Genomic DNA, 15,715 nt, shown 5'->3' with positions numbered 1-15,715 from the left:
TTATCTTAACCGGCCTTGTGGTAGGGTTTTTCATTTAATAAAAATATATATTAAGTAAATGTTAGAAAAAGGGAGAAAAAAGAAGTCAAGAATTTTGGATTTCTTATTTTGGTAGACACACTGTATTACTTTACAAATCATAAAATTCAAATTGAATTGAAAATATTTTCGCATTGTTCAAGTTTAGACTCGAGTCTACTATTTCGATAGAAACGGGATTTGCTTTGCTTTCTTTCCCTATACATCTATCACTTTGTTGATGAACAGTTCTAGGTCTTTTTGTATTTTTACACAATGCACAGATATCAAACGGAGAACACTTAAGCTGTGTCCTTCATGGTAGGTCTGATCCATGTTCTTACATGTCGAAGGGTACTTTAAGAAAAGTAATAATTCAAAATGATGGAGTGTGAATTATCAAGGTCAGATCCCGACTTTTCATAATCCCGAACAGCCAAGAAATTCCAAAGGGTCTTACTTAAACCAGGTTAATTCTTGAGACCAGAGCCGTCTGCAACTTCTATTCAAATACCTCCCCAATTACTCTCACAATGCTGGGTCAATGCTGAAAATTTGGGCCCACATGCACCAAAGGTGCGAGTGCTAACCATTTGACTAAGCAGGGGCCCAGCTACATACTTTATGACTAGCAATTTTGTTTGAAACCTCTTGTTTAAAATTTAAAAATATTTATTTCACATGTTTCCTCATATGTTACTAACTGATTTTGCAATTGGTGGGAGGGGGAGGGGGCAACAGTTTTTGGAAAGTGAATGACTTGGGTGTGTGTCTTATCAACAGTTTCAGAGTGGTACCTACTGTACATTGGAGAAAACAGGTGAAAGGTAAGACATTTTGTGTACTAAACACAAGTTAGCAATCCACGTTAGATAAATGTATTTATTGTCTTGTGTTAATTTTCTGGCAATGACACTAGTTTTATGCACTACTATTTTTAAATGTTTATAACAAAAATATATTATATATGCAACAGATTTCATTTGTAATGAAGTGATGAGTCATGAAATGATGGGAAAATTGCCATAAATATCGAATTTTACAGCCCTGTTTAAAAAATGTAATCTTTGAGAATACATTTTGGCTCCCATAACTTTATACGGTCCTTAAAAACTTGCACCTGTTTCTGTAAAACAGTTAATCTTTACACATGGCAAAAAGTCTGGATCTCTTTGGCATCTAAAGTTAAGGGACCGCCCCTTTCTCAGAGACAGACATACCCATTCTTGTTTTGTGGAGGATAACAAAGAATTTATTTAGCTTATTCAATAAGGGCATCAGAAATGCTCCTATCCCATTTATGATGATAGATTAGGTTGTGTTTCCTCATTGTCCAATAGCGATCATCACGTCCTTTGAGCCTAAACAGCCGATTTCCTTAATAAATTCTGAAGTGTTATAACGAGCGCTTGAAGTGGAAATTGCTAGCTGAGAGGGTGTTTTTTCGAGCCTTTGGAGATGCATCCTTTAGTTTAAGATGGTGAAAATGAAACAGCTGAGGGCTTTGCGAAAATTTTGCTAACTGGGGAGATATTTCCCGCAATGGCCCCTTGACGTCTAAAACGATCACGCACAAGTCTAAAAACAAAGATAGATAAATCGTTCATTAAGATGAGATACTGTAGCAATTGTCTCCTGTTTGAGTTGAAACAATCGCCCCCCTTCACTCGAGATACCTAAAACGAACAATAAACGTTCAGTGTATTATAGTGGGTATCAGCCACTGTGGAGGACAGCTAAACATATATTTGTGTGTGTGCGTGTTTCTGTCGCCGTGACAGCCAAGTAAACCGAGTGGTCGACTCTTCATCTCGCCGCTGAGTTCTGGGTTCGAATTTTGCCAGCGCATGAATATTTTTCGGTGCTTGTCGCGATTGATCTATGGGCGCAGAAAAATGAGGTTAAATACAAAGAAATTATGCAAGTATGTGTTTTTATCTGAAACAAGAATATTCGTAGCTCAGTTTTTCGGATTCAAGTGCAATCAATCCGTCACTCGTTGGATCGTCATTGGAAGCACATTGCATGGAGGTTCGTATCCAATTTTAAACTGTAGGTCGAAACTTGGATGAACAAACTTTTGCGTACCTTTCTTCTTTACAAGCAGAAAAAAACACAGCTATTTGAAAAATTTTCAGTGGAGGTGGATGAAATTCATGTAACTTCAGTCGAAGCAACGGGACGTTATTTAAATTGCATACATATAGAAACCTCCAAGGATCAAGACTTTAACACCAGAGAGAAATGTAATTTTCCTCTCATGTCCCACTTCAAATACTTTAATGCTTCAAAACAACCGTTCCGACTTATAGAAATACATTGCAAGTAAAAGATTAAAGAAAAATAAACAATTGCTATAAATTAGATCTCATACTTATAGCCCAAAAATACTTAACGACCATGGACGACCGCAGGATTTTTTCCAGGGGGGAAAAAGTCACATTTTCCCCCAAAAGAGTGTAGTTCCCTAAAAAAAACATTGCTAAAATTTGAATTTATGCTGTTAATGCAATAATTAACACATATTATTGTGGCTAAAATGAAATTATATGTGTGAAATACATAATTTTTGGTTGACTTTCATTTTCTAGGGGGGCCACGGCCCCCTTGCCCCTTCCGGACGCCCATGTTAACGACGCTTTTCAATGTGTTAATCAGAACAATGCTGACTTATGCAAGCGTCGTCTGGCAGCATAGCGCGCCTTCATACCAAAGATCGCTTCAAAGTGTACAAAATAAAGCGCTAAGAATAATATCTGGTGCCGATCGATTTGTTCCCAACACGCAAATTCGAGAAATACTAGACCAAGAAACGTTGTTCGACTACATCCAACGTGAAAGAATAAAAGTTTGGGCGAAACAGTCACATCATATCAACCCAACCATCAGCACTTATAAGAAGACGGATTTTAAAATGTCGATACTAGATTAACTTAAAAATAACAAATATACGAAGCAGCAAGTCGCATAAGATAATACATACCGCAACCTGCAACCAGCATAATGGAACACTAGTCACGCAGCGTCTTCGCTGGACAGTATTCGGATGGGTAACCGTCGCAATATCAGGTTCAATATACAACAAATATATTGAGTAAACCACTTCAGGACAAGGGCAGAAGAAAGACAAAAGCAAATATATGTAATAGTACAGAAATGATCAGGTCTGGGTATTTTGCCTAATTATAGTACAGTATAATATAACTCCTACGCAATGTAATACAATGTTAAATGCCCTATTAGCACGACAGAAGTGCGAAAGGAGAAAATATCAAAATAAAGCAAACCAAGACAGGAAAATAAGGCCACAAATAATAAAACTAGAAGGCAGGGCAACTAATGTTGCCTAAACTTCAACAAAAGTTCAAAATCGCCATGATTACTCCTGTCCTGGCACACGACAACATAATTCCTTATGTTCTCGATGGCGGCGCCTCTGTAGCTATCGCTGTACAGTGCAAAGTCGGGCGCTCTGGTGTGTAATCTTTGTCGCAATAATCTTGCATACAAGGTCTATGGCCCTTCTTCCAAGCAGGGGACTCCAAATTTTGAGTTTCACAGTAAATTATCTTCTTTAAGTTCGTGAATAAATGTCCCTTTCAATATTTCTGTGAAGTGCTTCAGTTAAATTTTTATTAGTGAGTGTTCATATTAATTCGAAATGGGAATGCAAGAAGGTAATATTTATGTCATGATGGGTTCTTCGTGCACCCAACCAAGATTAATGTAAACAATGGGATTGATTTTAACAAGCGCAAAAAATGTCATTGAACAGTGTTGACTGATACATTTATTGCTAATGGAATAACGTTCAGTATTATGTAATTAATGTCCCATACTGAACTACAATACTATTACGCGTATAAAACAATGGCTCTGCACCTAACAAGAAAAATGAAAAATGTGAAATTGCTTATTTTTGGTTATTTATTTCATTTCGACTTTTCAAAATGTATACTTTTATTATCTGTTATTTTAGAGGCATGCCTAGTTTGTATAGTACTTCAGGTGCATATTTTACACATTTAAAGCCTTTGCTTCTTATTTTTAAATAACCGTTAAATGTTTTAACCCCTACGTTTTAAATGTATTTCTTATTTCCACAAAACATTTTCTAATTACATCTTTTAAAAATGAAAATACAATTTAAATGTATATTGTTGCTTATATAATATTTTGTGCATTCATAAAAAGAAATGTAAAACAAAATGGTTTAAATATGTCATCCTATAAGTCATTTTTATGATTACTGAAATTCACCAAAGAAAATACATTTTTCTAGTTCTTTAAAGCTGTTTTTGTTTCAAATGTTATTTCCGCTTTCGATTTAAACAATTTTCAAAGCAAATTAGACGCGTTTGAAATTTAAAATACGTTTTTGTTGTTTTTCAAAAGTAAAGATTAAACATTGTAGTGGCTAGTAACAACCTTAGCAACTTGGAAATACATGCTAACAGCACCAAACCTCAAACCTGGCCAGGCTAACCTATCCACGTATGCATATACCTAAATAAACAAAACTTACCCTGTCTAACCTATTTACAAGCTTATTCTGCTAATATGCCTACGTGGATAGGTTAGGCTCGTCAGGTTTGGTGTTGTTAGCATAGATCTCCAAAGCTGCTACTAGTAAGGCTGCCGCTAGCTGCTCGTGCGATGTCATGCGTTGTATATTTATTGCACTACAGAGAGCCATGAATTTCAAGTTCTTACATCGTACAAGCAGGCGAACCTTAGACACAGTAAATTTTGGCACCACATATCCCATAGCGTAATCTTTCAAAATATTACACGCATGCACACATATGTATGTTTACATATGCATGTTTATACACACGCACACACAAACATATTAATTTTAAAATCGAGGCTTTCTAGTGTGTCTCCCCGGAAAGTTTACGAGCCCATTTATAAATACAGACCTGTTTATGAGCAATTTAATTTCTAATTAATATTCAATATCTTAATTTCAGTTCGAAACTCGTGTACAAATGAGGAATGTGCTGTTCATAAAAATGAGACAAAGATCAGAAAACCTATAACTGACACGTACAGCGGCGGTGTAAGGTAAGAAAAAGTAAGCTACACTTAACAATTAGTTGTATGTTTAAGTTGTTATAGCTATAGAGCGAATAGGTGGTTTTAGATAATTTAGAATGTAATGGTCTCCTCCAAGTAGCGAGCCCAATATGTTTTAACTTTCTTAATTTTACAAGATTTTTCCCGGTACACCCCATTTTTTTTCACAAGGCCCAATTTATAATTATTTTCTTGTTACATTTACTCTTACACCCTCTAAAACAACTGTATCCACCCTAGATGAAAATTTCTCTCTTTTTTTTTGTGGTTAGTGTTCCCCCCCCCCTACAATGATAAATCTTCCCCATTTACAATTCTTCATCTCCAGTCGAGCCACCCGGAAGGGGTAGTGGTAACGTCATCGACTGGTAATCAAGGGGTCCCAGGGTTCATTATCCAAACTGTAGGACCAGTCTCGATTAGCCTGACTGAGCATACAGTGGACTTAAAACAAAAAAATAAAATTCTGCTCCAATATTCCTATCTCTCATCCCCTCCCTTTAATTCTCGTTGCTTAGCTTATACAGATATTTTGAGTTTTCATATTTAAATGCATGCATATCTCTGAAGTTTTAGACCATAAACTTTTGGCGCCAATGTCTTGTTTATATTTTTGGGAACATTTTCTCTATAACGATGTTTTAATATAATATTTTTTGCAAGAAATTGATGACACTGTCATTTAAAGATTGTAATAGAAAAGAAATTGACAATTACATTTTTTTCATGCTTTATTTTTTTTTCTAATGAGCTATTACTATTTCGAAGCGGGTTTGAATCCTCAAAACCTTCGCTCTCAGCACGTCCTTGTCTCTCGTCTCATCATTCTCAACGTTGCGATTAACCTAAAGAGGCAGAAAAGACGTAAAATATTATTTTTTAAGTTTTACGTTTGCGCAACAACTTAATCAATGACTAGAAAGAAAAGTGTTATGTAGAATGCTTGAAAGGAATTAGAATAATTGATGTGATACATTTCCTTCAGCCAATCACCAGAAGCCTTACAGTCGTCCAATGTTTTGAACGTTGACATCAAAGACTCCACAGATAACCTCTATCGGAAGCATCATGCGTCAGATGAAATAATTGAAGGCTTTCGTGGGAGAAAATACATCATCCCGGCACTCACGTAAGTGTGAAATAGCAATTATGTTGCTAATATTACCTATATTCATATAGGGTGTCCCAAAATCAATGAGCCATTTGTTTTGTTTGTTACTAAACCACATTATATGTGAAAACACACATTTGCTTATATATGTATTGGAAACCTACATATTGTAGATTATTTGTTCCAAATATCATTGGGCATGTGGACGCTATTCATATACCGATAGTGACGAATTCGAGAAACTACACTGAACAAATTTTCACCAGTAAATTGTTAATAATTAGGGAACGGAACTTTATGTGCTAAAAAACTCAGAAATATTTATTTTTTATGTGTCATAAATGTTGAAAATATGTGATAAAAACAGGAAAATATGTGACAAAAATAAAAACATTTGGTAACAAATACAAACTATAACATGCATTTTAAACACCTGAAATCAGTTTCTAAATGATTACCTCTTAGCGAGCTATTTTTTGGAATAGTTGCAGTGGATCACCATAGTTTTTTCTTCCAAATTCTCCATTGTAAATCTGTGACGATTATCTCTAAAAAGCATCTTATATTGTGAGAAAGATCGCTCCACGTCACAAGAAAAAATTCTTGCATATTTGAAGCACGAAATGTCACTAACGCTGAAGTTTTCCAAAGCTTCCTCTTCCTCTACTTCACTTTCCAAAACACGTGCAATTTGGCACAAAGTTTGAAAACCTTGTTTTTTCCAAAAAAAATTCTCTACATATAGACATTTGCACTCGTGCGTTAGATCCAGTGAATTCTTTCAGTTTCGTTTCTACTATACGCGGACGATTCAAGCTTTCGTATGGAATTGGAGAGAAAGGACAGGTTTCTTGAGATGTATGCCAATTCGACTTTTAAGGAGGGCTCTATCAACAGTTCTTGCAGAATTCTTCTTTGTCGAGATCATTTACAACAGATACAATTTTTTCAAAGTTCTGGGCATAACATCTGCATCCAACCAAGTGCCCCATCGCGTAACTACAGGTGTAGGGGGAAGGGGAACTTCAGGACATTTTTGTTTAAAAATGTCTATTCTTCTAGGCGACTTGATAAAAACCTTCTTCCCATTTGAAACCAGTTCATCGACATTGGGATAAAGAGCTCTTATGTTTTCACATATTCTATGCAACGCATGAGTCACACATTTAACGTGCACCATTTTGGGGTAGCTAACAGCAAGGCCTACTGCATGTAAGCTGCAGCATCTGTCAAGAGAAGAACATTGTCAAATTTTATGCCTTCCGGCCACAATAGCTGCATTGCTTCATTAAAAAGCCTTGCTATCGTTACGTGTAGCCAACCCCAGCTACTTACAGCTATTTTCTCCCAATAGGATCGTAGGCGAGGCGACAAAAGTCTGCCAGCGAGCGTGTTCAAAGACAAAACAAACCTAACACTTTCGATATGAAAGAGGTGTGGAGAATAAACATTTTTCCTTCGAGGATTTCGAGTTAGATGAAGTCAATGAGCGATTTTATGTATTTAAAATGAAAATTCGCAAAATATGTATTTACATACGGAAAACTGGAAAATATGTGTTTTTATGTAAAATAAAATTTGCTGTGTTGACATATAAGGCTATGATCAGAATTTTGGCAAAAATGAGGGTCTCTATCTTATCGCAGAAAAAACATTTATTTACCTAAAGTTCCTTTCCCTATTAATAATATATAACTTCAAATACAACTAATTAATTTAGTTACCAGATATGATCTTTCTTTTCATATTCCTGACATTCATAAATCTTGCGCGCTTCAATTGCGCATAATATGAAATTTTGACGCCCAATCATTTTTAGTTGATTATGATCATTCCATATCTAATGTGGAATTCAGACATAAATTTGAACTACAAAAACTACTTTATTTTATTTTGAAAAACTGAAAATATATATATATATATTTAAAACAATGAAACATTATAAAACGGGTTTAAAGATTTGAAAAATTAGTTTTAGGTTTACAAAAATAATTGTTTCTTGCAAGCAAAAGGCCACACAATTCTAACAACATTTGTACTGTACAAATTTCACGTGCACGTGATGAGTCTTCAGGCCGTCATGAATTAAAAGTATTACACGGATATTTAAAAATGTAGTGCAGTACGTAATTTTAATGCCAGGAATATATTAGAGGCATAGTCTTGTCTCTTATCGTGTACGAGGAATCGTGTCTCAATAATGGGTGGGCCTTGGTCTCGTTTATGTACAGAAACCTTAAAATGCAACACAATAATTGCAACGGCATATTTCTTTACAGTGCTTATGCCGTTCCTAGAAGGTGTAAAACGAGATGTTCATGCAGCACTCTGACAATTGGGTCCAGGTGTGGAAGGTAAGAGTCTCAGTAACATGCTCATAAACTTTGGATGGGATGTGACCATTTTTTAAAGTAGTCAGTGCTCAGGGGCGCCGCCAGTGGGGTGCGAAGGGCTGCTTGCACACCCCTTAATTTTCTTCCACACCCATCAGCACCCCTTTTTCAAAATTCTGTTAATTCTTCACAGAGGAAAAGGTTTGGAATAACAAAAAATAGTTTTCTGGCAACCGAACATTTGTTTAAACAAGCAAAGAATGATTATTCACCAGTACTAAATGCTCCTTAGTAATCGAGCGCATAGTTGCCAAAGATATTGTTCAAAATTACCAACTTCAGTAAATAGTACTATGTTTATTGTTTACAGTAATTCAACCAAATTACTTTTTCCTGCGTTGCAGTGTCATTTACGTTATGACTTACGAAAACCGTGTCGTCATGAGCGAATAGCATTGAATATTGAAGAGAGACCACTATCATTGTATACTACAGGCAAGCTATTGCTAAAAATCTGGAAAAAAAAATGTTGTGCTCAAAGCAAACCAGCAAAGGCGAATCAAGTCATTGGCATATTTTCATAGAAGCCTACTAAATGTTGATTGGTATTATTGTACTGGCTAAAGTATACATGTATGTTTCATTTTCCATTTATTTTCAACATCGCACCCCCTAAATTTCATTTCGCACCCTCTCAGCACCCCTACATGGTTAATCCTGGCGCCGCCGCTGTCAATGCTAGATGTTATCATCTGTTCATGAATTCCACTTTTAAAAAGAAAAACATTGGAAGAATTGAGCCACAGGAGAGTGGTTATTACTTATTACAGCACCCCCAACTGGGTACGCCCCTGGTAGGAGTGTTCCTGCACTAAAGCAACAATTGCTATATTGATTTACTTTACTTAACTGTTGTGACACTTTTGTAGTCGACCCCCGTGGCGGAATGGTTAGCACAGCACGTTAAGACGCCAGGGGTCCCGGAGTCGAATCCCAGCCTGGGCATGTGTGTTCTTTCCGAGTGTACCTTCATCAATTTCATCATATCATCACCCATCCTCATCGTCGCGATTAGCCAAGAAGTAAAAGAAAAGTGACGATAGATAATACAAATCAAATAAAATCAAGCCACTTCTGGATAATCGCAAGGATGAGGATGGATGTTGGAAATTGTTGAAAGGATAATCACAAACACGCATAGGGCACAACATAAGCCTCGCAGAGGATTATACTGACTACGAGTCCAGACGCCAGGGCCTCGTTAGCCTGCACAATGCCGTCCAGACTGCACTACGTGAAAGAGAGGTTGACATTTTGATTGATTGATTGCATGCCCGTAGCCAGGCAGGGGCCAGGGGGGTAAGCCCCCTGGAACTACCGTCAGCCCCCTGTGGCACTGAGGTCAGCCCCCTTGACATTAGGTAAAACTATTTTGTGTAATTTGTTTGCAGTGAAAAGTGAAAATGTAGACAGCAGATATTATTTTCCTCACAACTTTGATGAAGGATAAATTCAGGGAGCATGAACAGCAGCTATTCTTATTTATAAGAAGAAGTCTTAAGTAGCGGCAAGTATTTAGGAGATTCTCTTCTCTAGACTTAAGAAAGTTTCTTCACAGGGGAGATTCTTTATCTGTGCCTTCGTTGCCCCTGTTGCGAACTCCCATCTATACAGATATCTGTGACTTTGATGACATATGCAAATTCCCTCCGCATCTGCATCAAGGGTTAACAGCTCCCAAGTTTTGGGAAAGAAGGGGAGTTTTATTGTTTCTCCCGGGGAGTGGAATGTAGGCCCTATGATTGAACATTGTCCATCTTTTCTTGTGTAATATAAATATCTGTATCATCAAGCGTAGTATGGAATGTGCAGTAAGGGATGATTTCAGTAGCAGCCAATTACCACATCAAGTGACACATAATTTACCTTCATTTAACACTGTTAAACTTTTGAAAAATGGACTTGATTTACAAAGCCCCCCTGATAAGCCGTGAGCTCCCCTGGAGATCAATTCTGGCTACGGGCCTGATTGATTTGTTTTATTTTACTTCGCATTTTGTGCCACTTTTGGCTAATTTGCGAAGATGGAAATGAGTGATGATATGATGAAATTGATCAATGAACATTCACAAATATCCATGCCCCGGAATTCGAACCCAGAACCCCTAGCGTCGTAGCGCGATGTGCTAACCACTCCGCCATTGCTTGGTATTTTGAATGCCTCTCAAAAGTGTCCCTTACACCCCTAACGCAGCAATTACAGATATGAAATTGTCTTCATAATTACAAGCATTAAAATCATTAATGCACACGCTTCTAGATCATGCGCACATTGTCTGATTAAAAGACACTGGACGTAACCAGAAAGTTCCAGTTTCCACGCAAGAATCCTTTCCTAAACCCTCGCAAAGAAAACTGATGTGTTAAGTAGATCTACAGTAACAGTCTACCCCTTTGAACATGAATTCTTTTCCAGGCATGAGTCCTGCGTTTCTTGGAAAGAGCAACGAACAGCTTCCAATACAACTACAAGGTATTCCAGCACCACGGAGTGTAACCTAGATTCCACTTGCAACTGTTGTAAACATCGGAGGTAATGTGAAAGTTGTTAACTGTATATGAGCTGGAAGGTGGACGAAATATTTTTAGGTAGTGCCTGCTTGGTTGGTCATAGCTTCTAATATTCTACTTTTTTTATTATTTCTTTTCCTACTTTTTTCTTTTTTCGCTTCCTCTCTTTCCTAGTTTTCCTCTTTCTTGCTTCCTCTCTTTCCTCGTTTTCCTTTTTTGGTTCCTCTCTTTCCTCGTTTCCTCTTTTTGCTTCCCCTCTTTCCTCGTTTTCCTCCTTTTTGCTTCCTCTTTCCTCGTTTTCCCCTTTTTTGCTTCCTCTTTCCTCGTTTTCCCCTTTTTTGCTTCCTCTTTCCCCGTTTTCCTCTTTCTCTCTTCTTGCTTCCTCTCTTTCCTAGTTTTCCTCTTTTTTCGCTTCCTCTTTTTCCTAGTTTTCCTCTTTCTTGCTTCCTCTCCTCGTTTTCCTTTTTTGGTTCCTCTTTTTCCTCGTTTTCCTCCTTTTTTGCTTCCTCTCTTTCCTAGTTTTCCTCTTTCTTGCTTCCTCTCTTTCCTCGTTTTCCTTTTTTGGTTCCTCTCCTAGTTTTCTTCTTTTTTGCTTCCTCTCTTTCATCGTTTTCCTCTTTCTCCCTTTATTGCATCCTCTCTTTCCTCGTTTTTCTCTTTCTCTTTTTTGCTTTCTCTCTTTCCTCGTTTTTCTCTTTCTCTTTTTGCTTTCTCTCTTTCCTCGTTTTTCTCTTTCTCCCTTATTTGCTTCCTCTCTTTTCTCGTTTTCCTCTTTCTCTTTTTTGCTTCCTCTCTTTCCTCGTTATCCTCTTTCTGTTATTTTTGCTTCCTCTCCTCGTTTTCCCCTTTCTCCTGTTTATGCTCCCTCTCTTTCCTCGTTTTCCTCTGTCTTCTTCCTCTGTTTCTGTAGTACTTTTATATTCAACTTTCTATTTATTTCCTCTATCTCTTTCTTCCTTGTTTCTCTAGTTCTGTTTCATTCTATTTTCTTCTTCCCATGCTTCTCTTTGTTCCGGTTTTCTTGCTCTATCTTTCCTTCTTCCTGCTTCTTTTGTCCCTTTCTACCAGTTTCCCTCTACTTTTGTCTCATTCTTGTAACTTGTTTTTCTTATCTGTATCGTTTTGTTATTTTGTGTGTGGGGAGGGGGAGGGAGGAACTTTGCTGGAAATGATTTGTAAAATGTCTCCTGTAGGCTATTTCCGTGAAGTTTTTTTAACTTCCTATAGCAGCATAATATGTCTGATGCTCAAGTCATTATTTCTTATTCTGAATTCATAACCTCACTCTTTATCAGATACAGAAATGCTCTAGTCCCGCTTGTATACTGCTAATCATAATTGTTTTGTGAAACTTGAAAGTTATTTTGTAATATATCGATGGTGCACATCATTCATATTTGTAATGCTAGCGTTCGTGGAGGGCAATAATAATAATAATAAAGATGTGGATTGTGGAAGCAGAAGCAAGTGACCAAAATCCCCATCATACTTTCCACAAAGAAGTGATCTCGAAGACTCCACACCATAATTTGGAAAATTTTTACCTCAAATGAAGGCTATATTTAGAACGCCAGAAAGCAGTTATCCTGAACACTTGTGCCACAGTGAGAACATTTTGGCTATTAGACTCTAAAATGATTTATATTTTGAATCAGTTTATACATAAGTGTGTGCAGTAGCGGTGATTGGGTGACAAAACTGGGAGAGGGGGGGGGGGGCGCAAGGACGGTTTATTTTCTCTTGGTAGACAAGGCTTAGCATTAAGAGGCCATAGTGCAGTAGCAAAAAGTGGGGGTGGGGAAATTGCCCCCCACGCCCACCTAATCGCTGACACTGAGTGTGTGTGTGTGTGCAGTTTAATAAGGACTATGTTTTACCAGTGTATATATTCACAAATACATTTGTGCAATAAGGTGAAATTTTCTTAGAAGTATGAAGTCAACACCAACATGTTTGTTGAATCAAACAATGAAAATAATAATAAAAAATAAGAAAATCCTTGGTTCTTTCAGAAATAAAATCATAAATGCACAACGTTTCTCATTATCTTCATTTATGTTAACCCATGGTAATTTCTAATTCTTTCCCGTATCCATCCTAACTCACCCTTCGTCTTATCCATAGGGCATTGCCAGTAACAACTGCCAGTAAGGAGATCCAAACGTGTGAATCAACATTCAGGGAATGTGGGCCAAACAAAGGCACAACGGACGAAAAAAATATAAACAGAACCTACGAAAACGGAGAATGGTAAGTAAGAAAATAATCACAAGAGAATCGAGTATAGGCATATCGAAAAGTCAGTGGAAAATTGTGGCCAGACCTGGGATTGAGCCTACACTTCTCGCAACCCACTGTTTTCAGAATAGTGGCAGAAAGACCTGGTCGGCCACCCGCACCCCCGCAAAAAAAAAAAAAAAAAAGAACAACGGAAAGAAAAACTTGATAGTTAAATTAAATTATACTCTAAACGGGTATTCACGTGTGATATTGTAGACTACATGAAATGTCACATAAACCTTTCGATTTCATATAAACTTTTCGATTCGGCCCCTCTAAAGTTAAGCCACAAGTTCGATTCTCGCCCCTTCCCCTAAAGTTAGGCCAAAGTTACGCCCATGGCCAATTTTTGATAAGCCATAGTGCAACGTTTATTGATGTGAGATCGGTTTAACAGTACCTACAGTGCAAATGATAGGCCTAGGGTAACAATTTGTATGGTGCAGAATATCATTACTACTAAATTACTTTACGGAAATCACAAGAAAATTGTTACTTTACTGAACGGTTGCCTTTTGCGTACCTGTAGTAAGCTTTTCTTTTCTTGTGATGCTGTTGTAACGTACAGTGGGATGGATCCGTGAGTAGTACCATGCAAATTCTCCATGACTACTTTCATTAATTTTTCTCTCACCCCTATCGTGTTTTTAAGCGATGGATTTTTATGTATGCTGGTACAGAAGTTGTCAACATCTTGTTTTGAGATTTCTTTCAATTCTTGAAGTTCCTATTGGGTCAAATAAAGTGCACGAATATGGCGATGGGCAATTTGCACGGTAATACTCGTGGATCACACTGTACGCAAATGAGAGGTATATAATGGTTCGGATCCAACTTTGAACTGTAGGTCCAGTCTCATTTAGCCTATTTGTGCATAAAGTGGATTTTAAAAAAAAAAACTCACGCAAATGATTCTCAATATATCCATGCGGTGACTTGCTACTTGTCCAGTTCGAAACTCCTCCCTAATACAGGTGTGTCTGGGCCGGGTTCGATACCCGGTGGAGGCACATGTAGCTCGGATCCTACTTTAAACTGTAGGCCCAGTCCCAATTAGCTTTACTGTGCATACAGTGAACTTTAAATGAACTCAACGACAAGAAGTCAGTCTCCAAATGTCATGAAAGTATTCTATTTTAGCTGACGATTTTTTTAGTAATGAAATGATATGCTCGTGGGATGCTTCCCCTAAATCCGCCCTTGATCTAAGGCGCTCGAGTAAATTTACATATTCTCCATATAAACTTACATTTTCGTATCATGCCATTCTATAACTGAATGAGTTATCCTTTTTAGACAGACTAGGTTTGTCTATTTTCTATTTCTAATTTCAGCAAAAGCAATGGAAGGGCTAGAGTAAAGGAAACCGATGACACCAACCTGGGAAGGCCTGTTTCACCTGAAAAGCACGATGTACAGTAAGTACATGGAACGGTTTTTCTTGACTAGGAATCTAGATGTGGAATCATTACCTCCTATAAAATTTCTTAGCACGATACGATACTGTATAAAAAACACTTTTGTTATTTAGTATATTTTCTGCCACTTTTGACAAATCGCGACCATGAGCATGATGATAATGATATGTTGAAGGGACACTTGTAAAGAACGCACATGTCTAGGCCGGGATTCGAACCCGCTAACCTCGGTGGCGGCTATGGTTGATCACTCTATCAGCTATTGATGATTTTTTTAAATCGCGGATACATACATACATATTGGGATAGGTACAGTCAACGGCAAAATGAATTGTAAGCAAATTGTCCATTGCTATTCTAATTCTATATCTTTTTTTTTTCAGGAATGAAATTATCTTGGTACGAAACAGATGTTGTCCTCTGTTTATTGGTTAGGGGGGATCGAAAAAAGCAAATTTTTTATGATGCTTTTGGGGTAGAGCGGAAAAGTTGCCTCTATACATAAGTAACTTCTGTTCAAAATTTCACCACCCTAGGATAATGTCTTCTGTTCTGGCAAGGGACGTGAAATTTCAAAAATTTAGTAAAATCGGCATTTTTTTTTTTTTTGAAATTTTTTTCAAATTTCACAGCACTTTGCGGTAGTGTGCAAAAGTTGCACCTATGTATGGTTAATTACAGTGCAAAATTTGGCGCCCCACGGACAATATGTTCTGTTCTGGCAAGGAGCCTGAAATTACCCAAAAATCGACAAATACACTGTTTTTTCATTATACTTTTAGATATAAATATGATTTATTAACAATTATGTTAGCAGCAGATTTTCCAGATTATCATTAACCACTAATTAATGATTATTAATTAATGATTATTAATTATTAATCTTTTTTTGTTACAGGTCGTGA

The 15,715-nt window shown here is 37.1% G+C and overlaps 1 protein-coding gene across 1 annotated transcript; it reads left to right on the top strand.

Moving 5' to 3' along the window:
• Positions 1-3,520: 3,520 nt before the first annotated feature.
• LOC145983026 (uncharacterized) lies at positions 3,521-14,810 on the top strand (the record flags this gene model as incomplete). The annotated part of the gene is made up of 7 exons (XM_083116309.1): positions 3,521-3,695; positions 4,992-5,085; positions 6,083-6,226; positions 8,488-8,562; positions 11,018-11,134; positions 13,237-13,362; positions 14,727-14,810. Coding segments are annotated over exons 1-7 (656 nt in total), but the record flags the coding sequence as incomplete, so codon positions are not given.
• Positions 14,811-15,715: the final 905 nt, after the last annotated feature.

Source organism: Lepisma saccharinum, unplaced genomic scaffold (assembly GCF_977018435.1).
Source record: "Lepisma saccharinum unplaced genomic scaffold, izLepSacc3.1 HAP1_SCAFFOLD_558, whole genome shotgun sequence".
NCBI lineage: Eukaryota > Metazoa > Arthropoda > Insecta > Zygentoma > Lepismatidae > Lepisma > Lepisma saccharinum.
The sequence above is the reverse complement of the archived record's forward strand: the minus strand, read 5'-3'. Positions and strand labels throughout refer to the sequence as shown.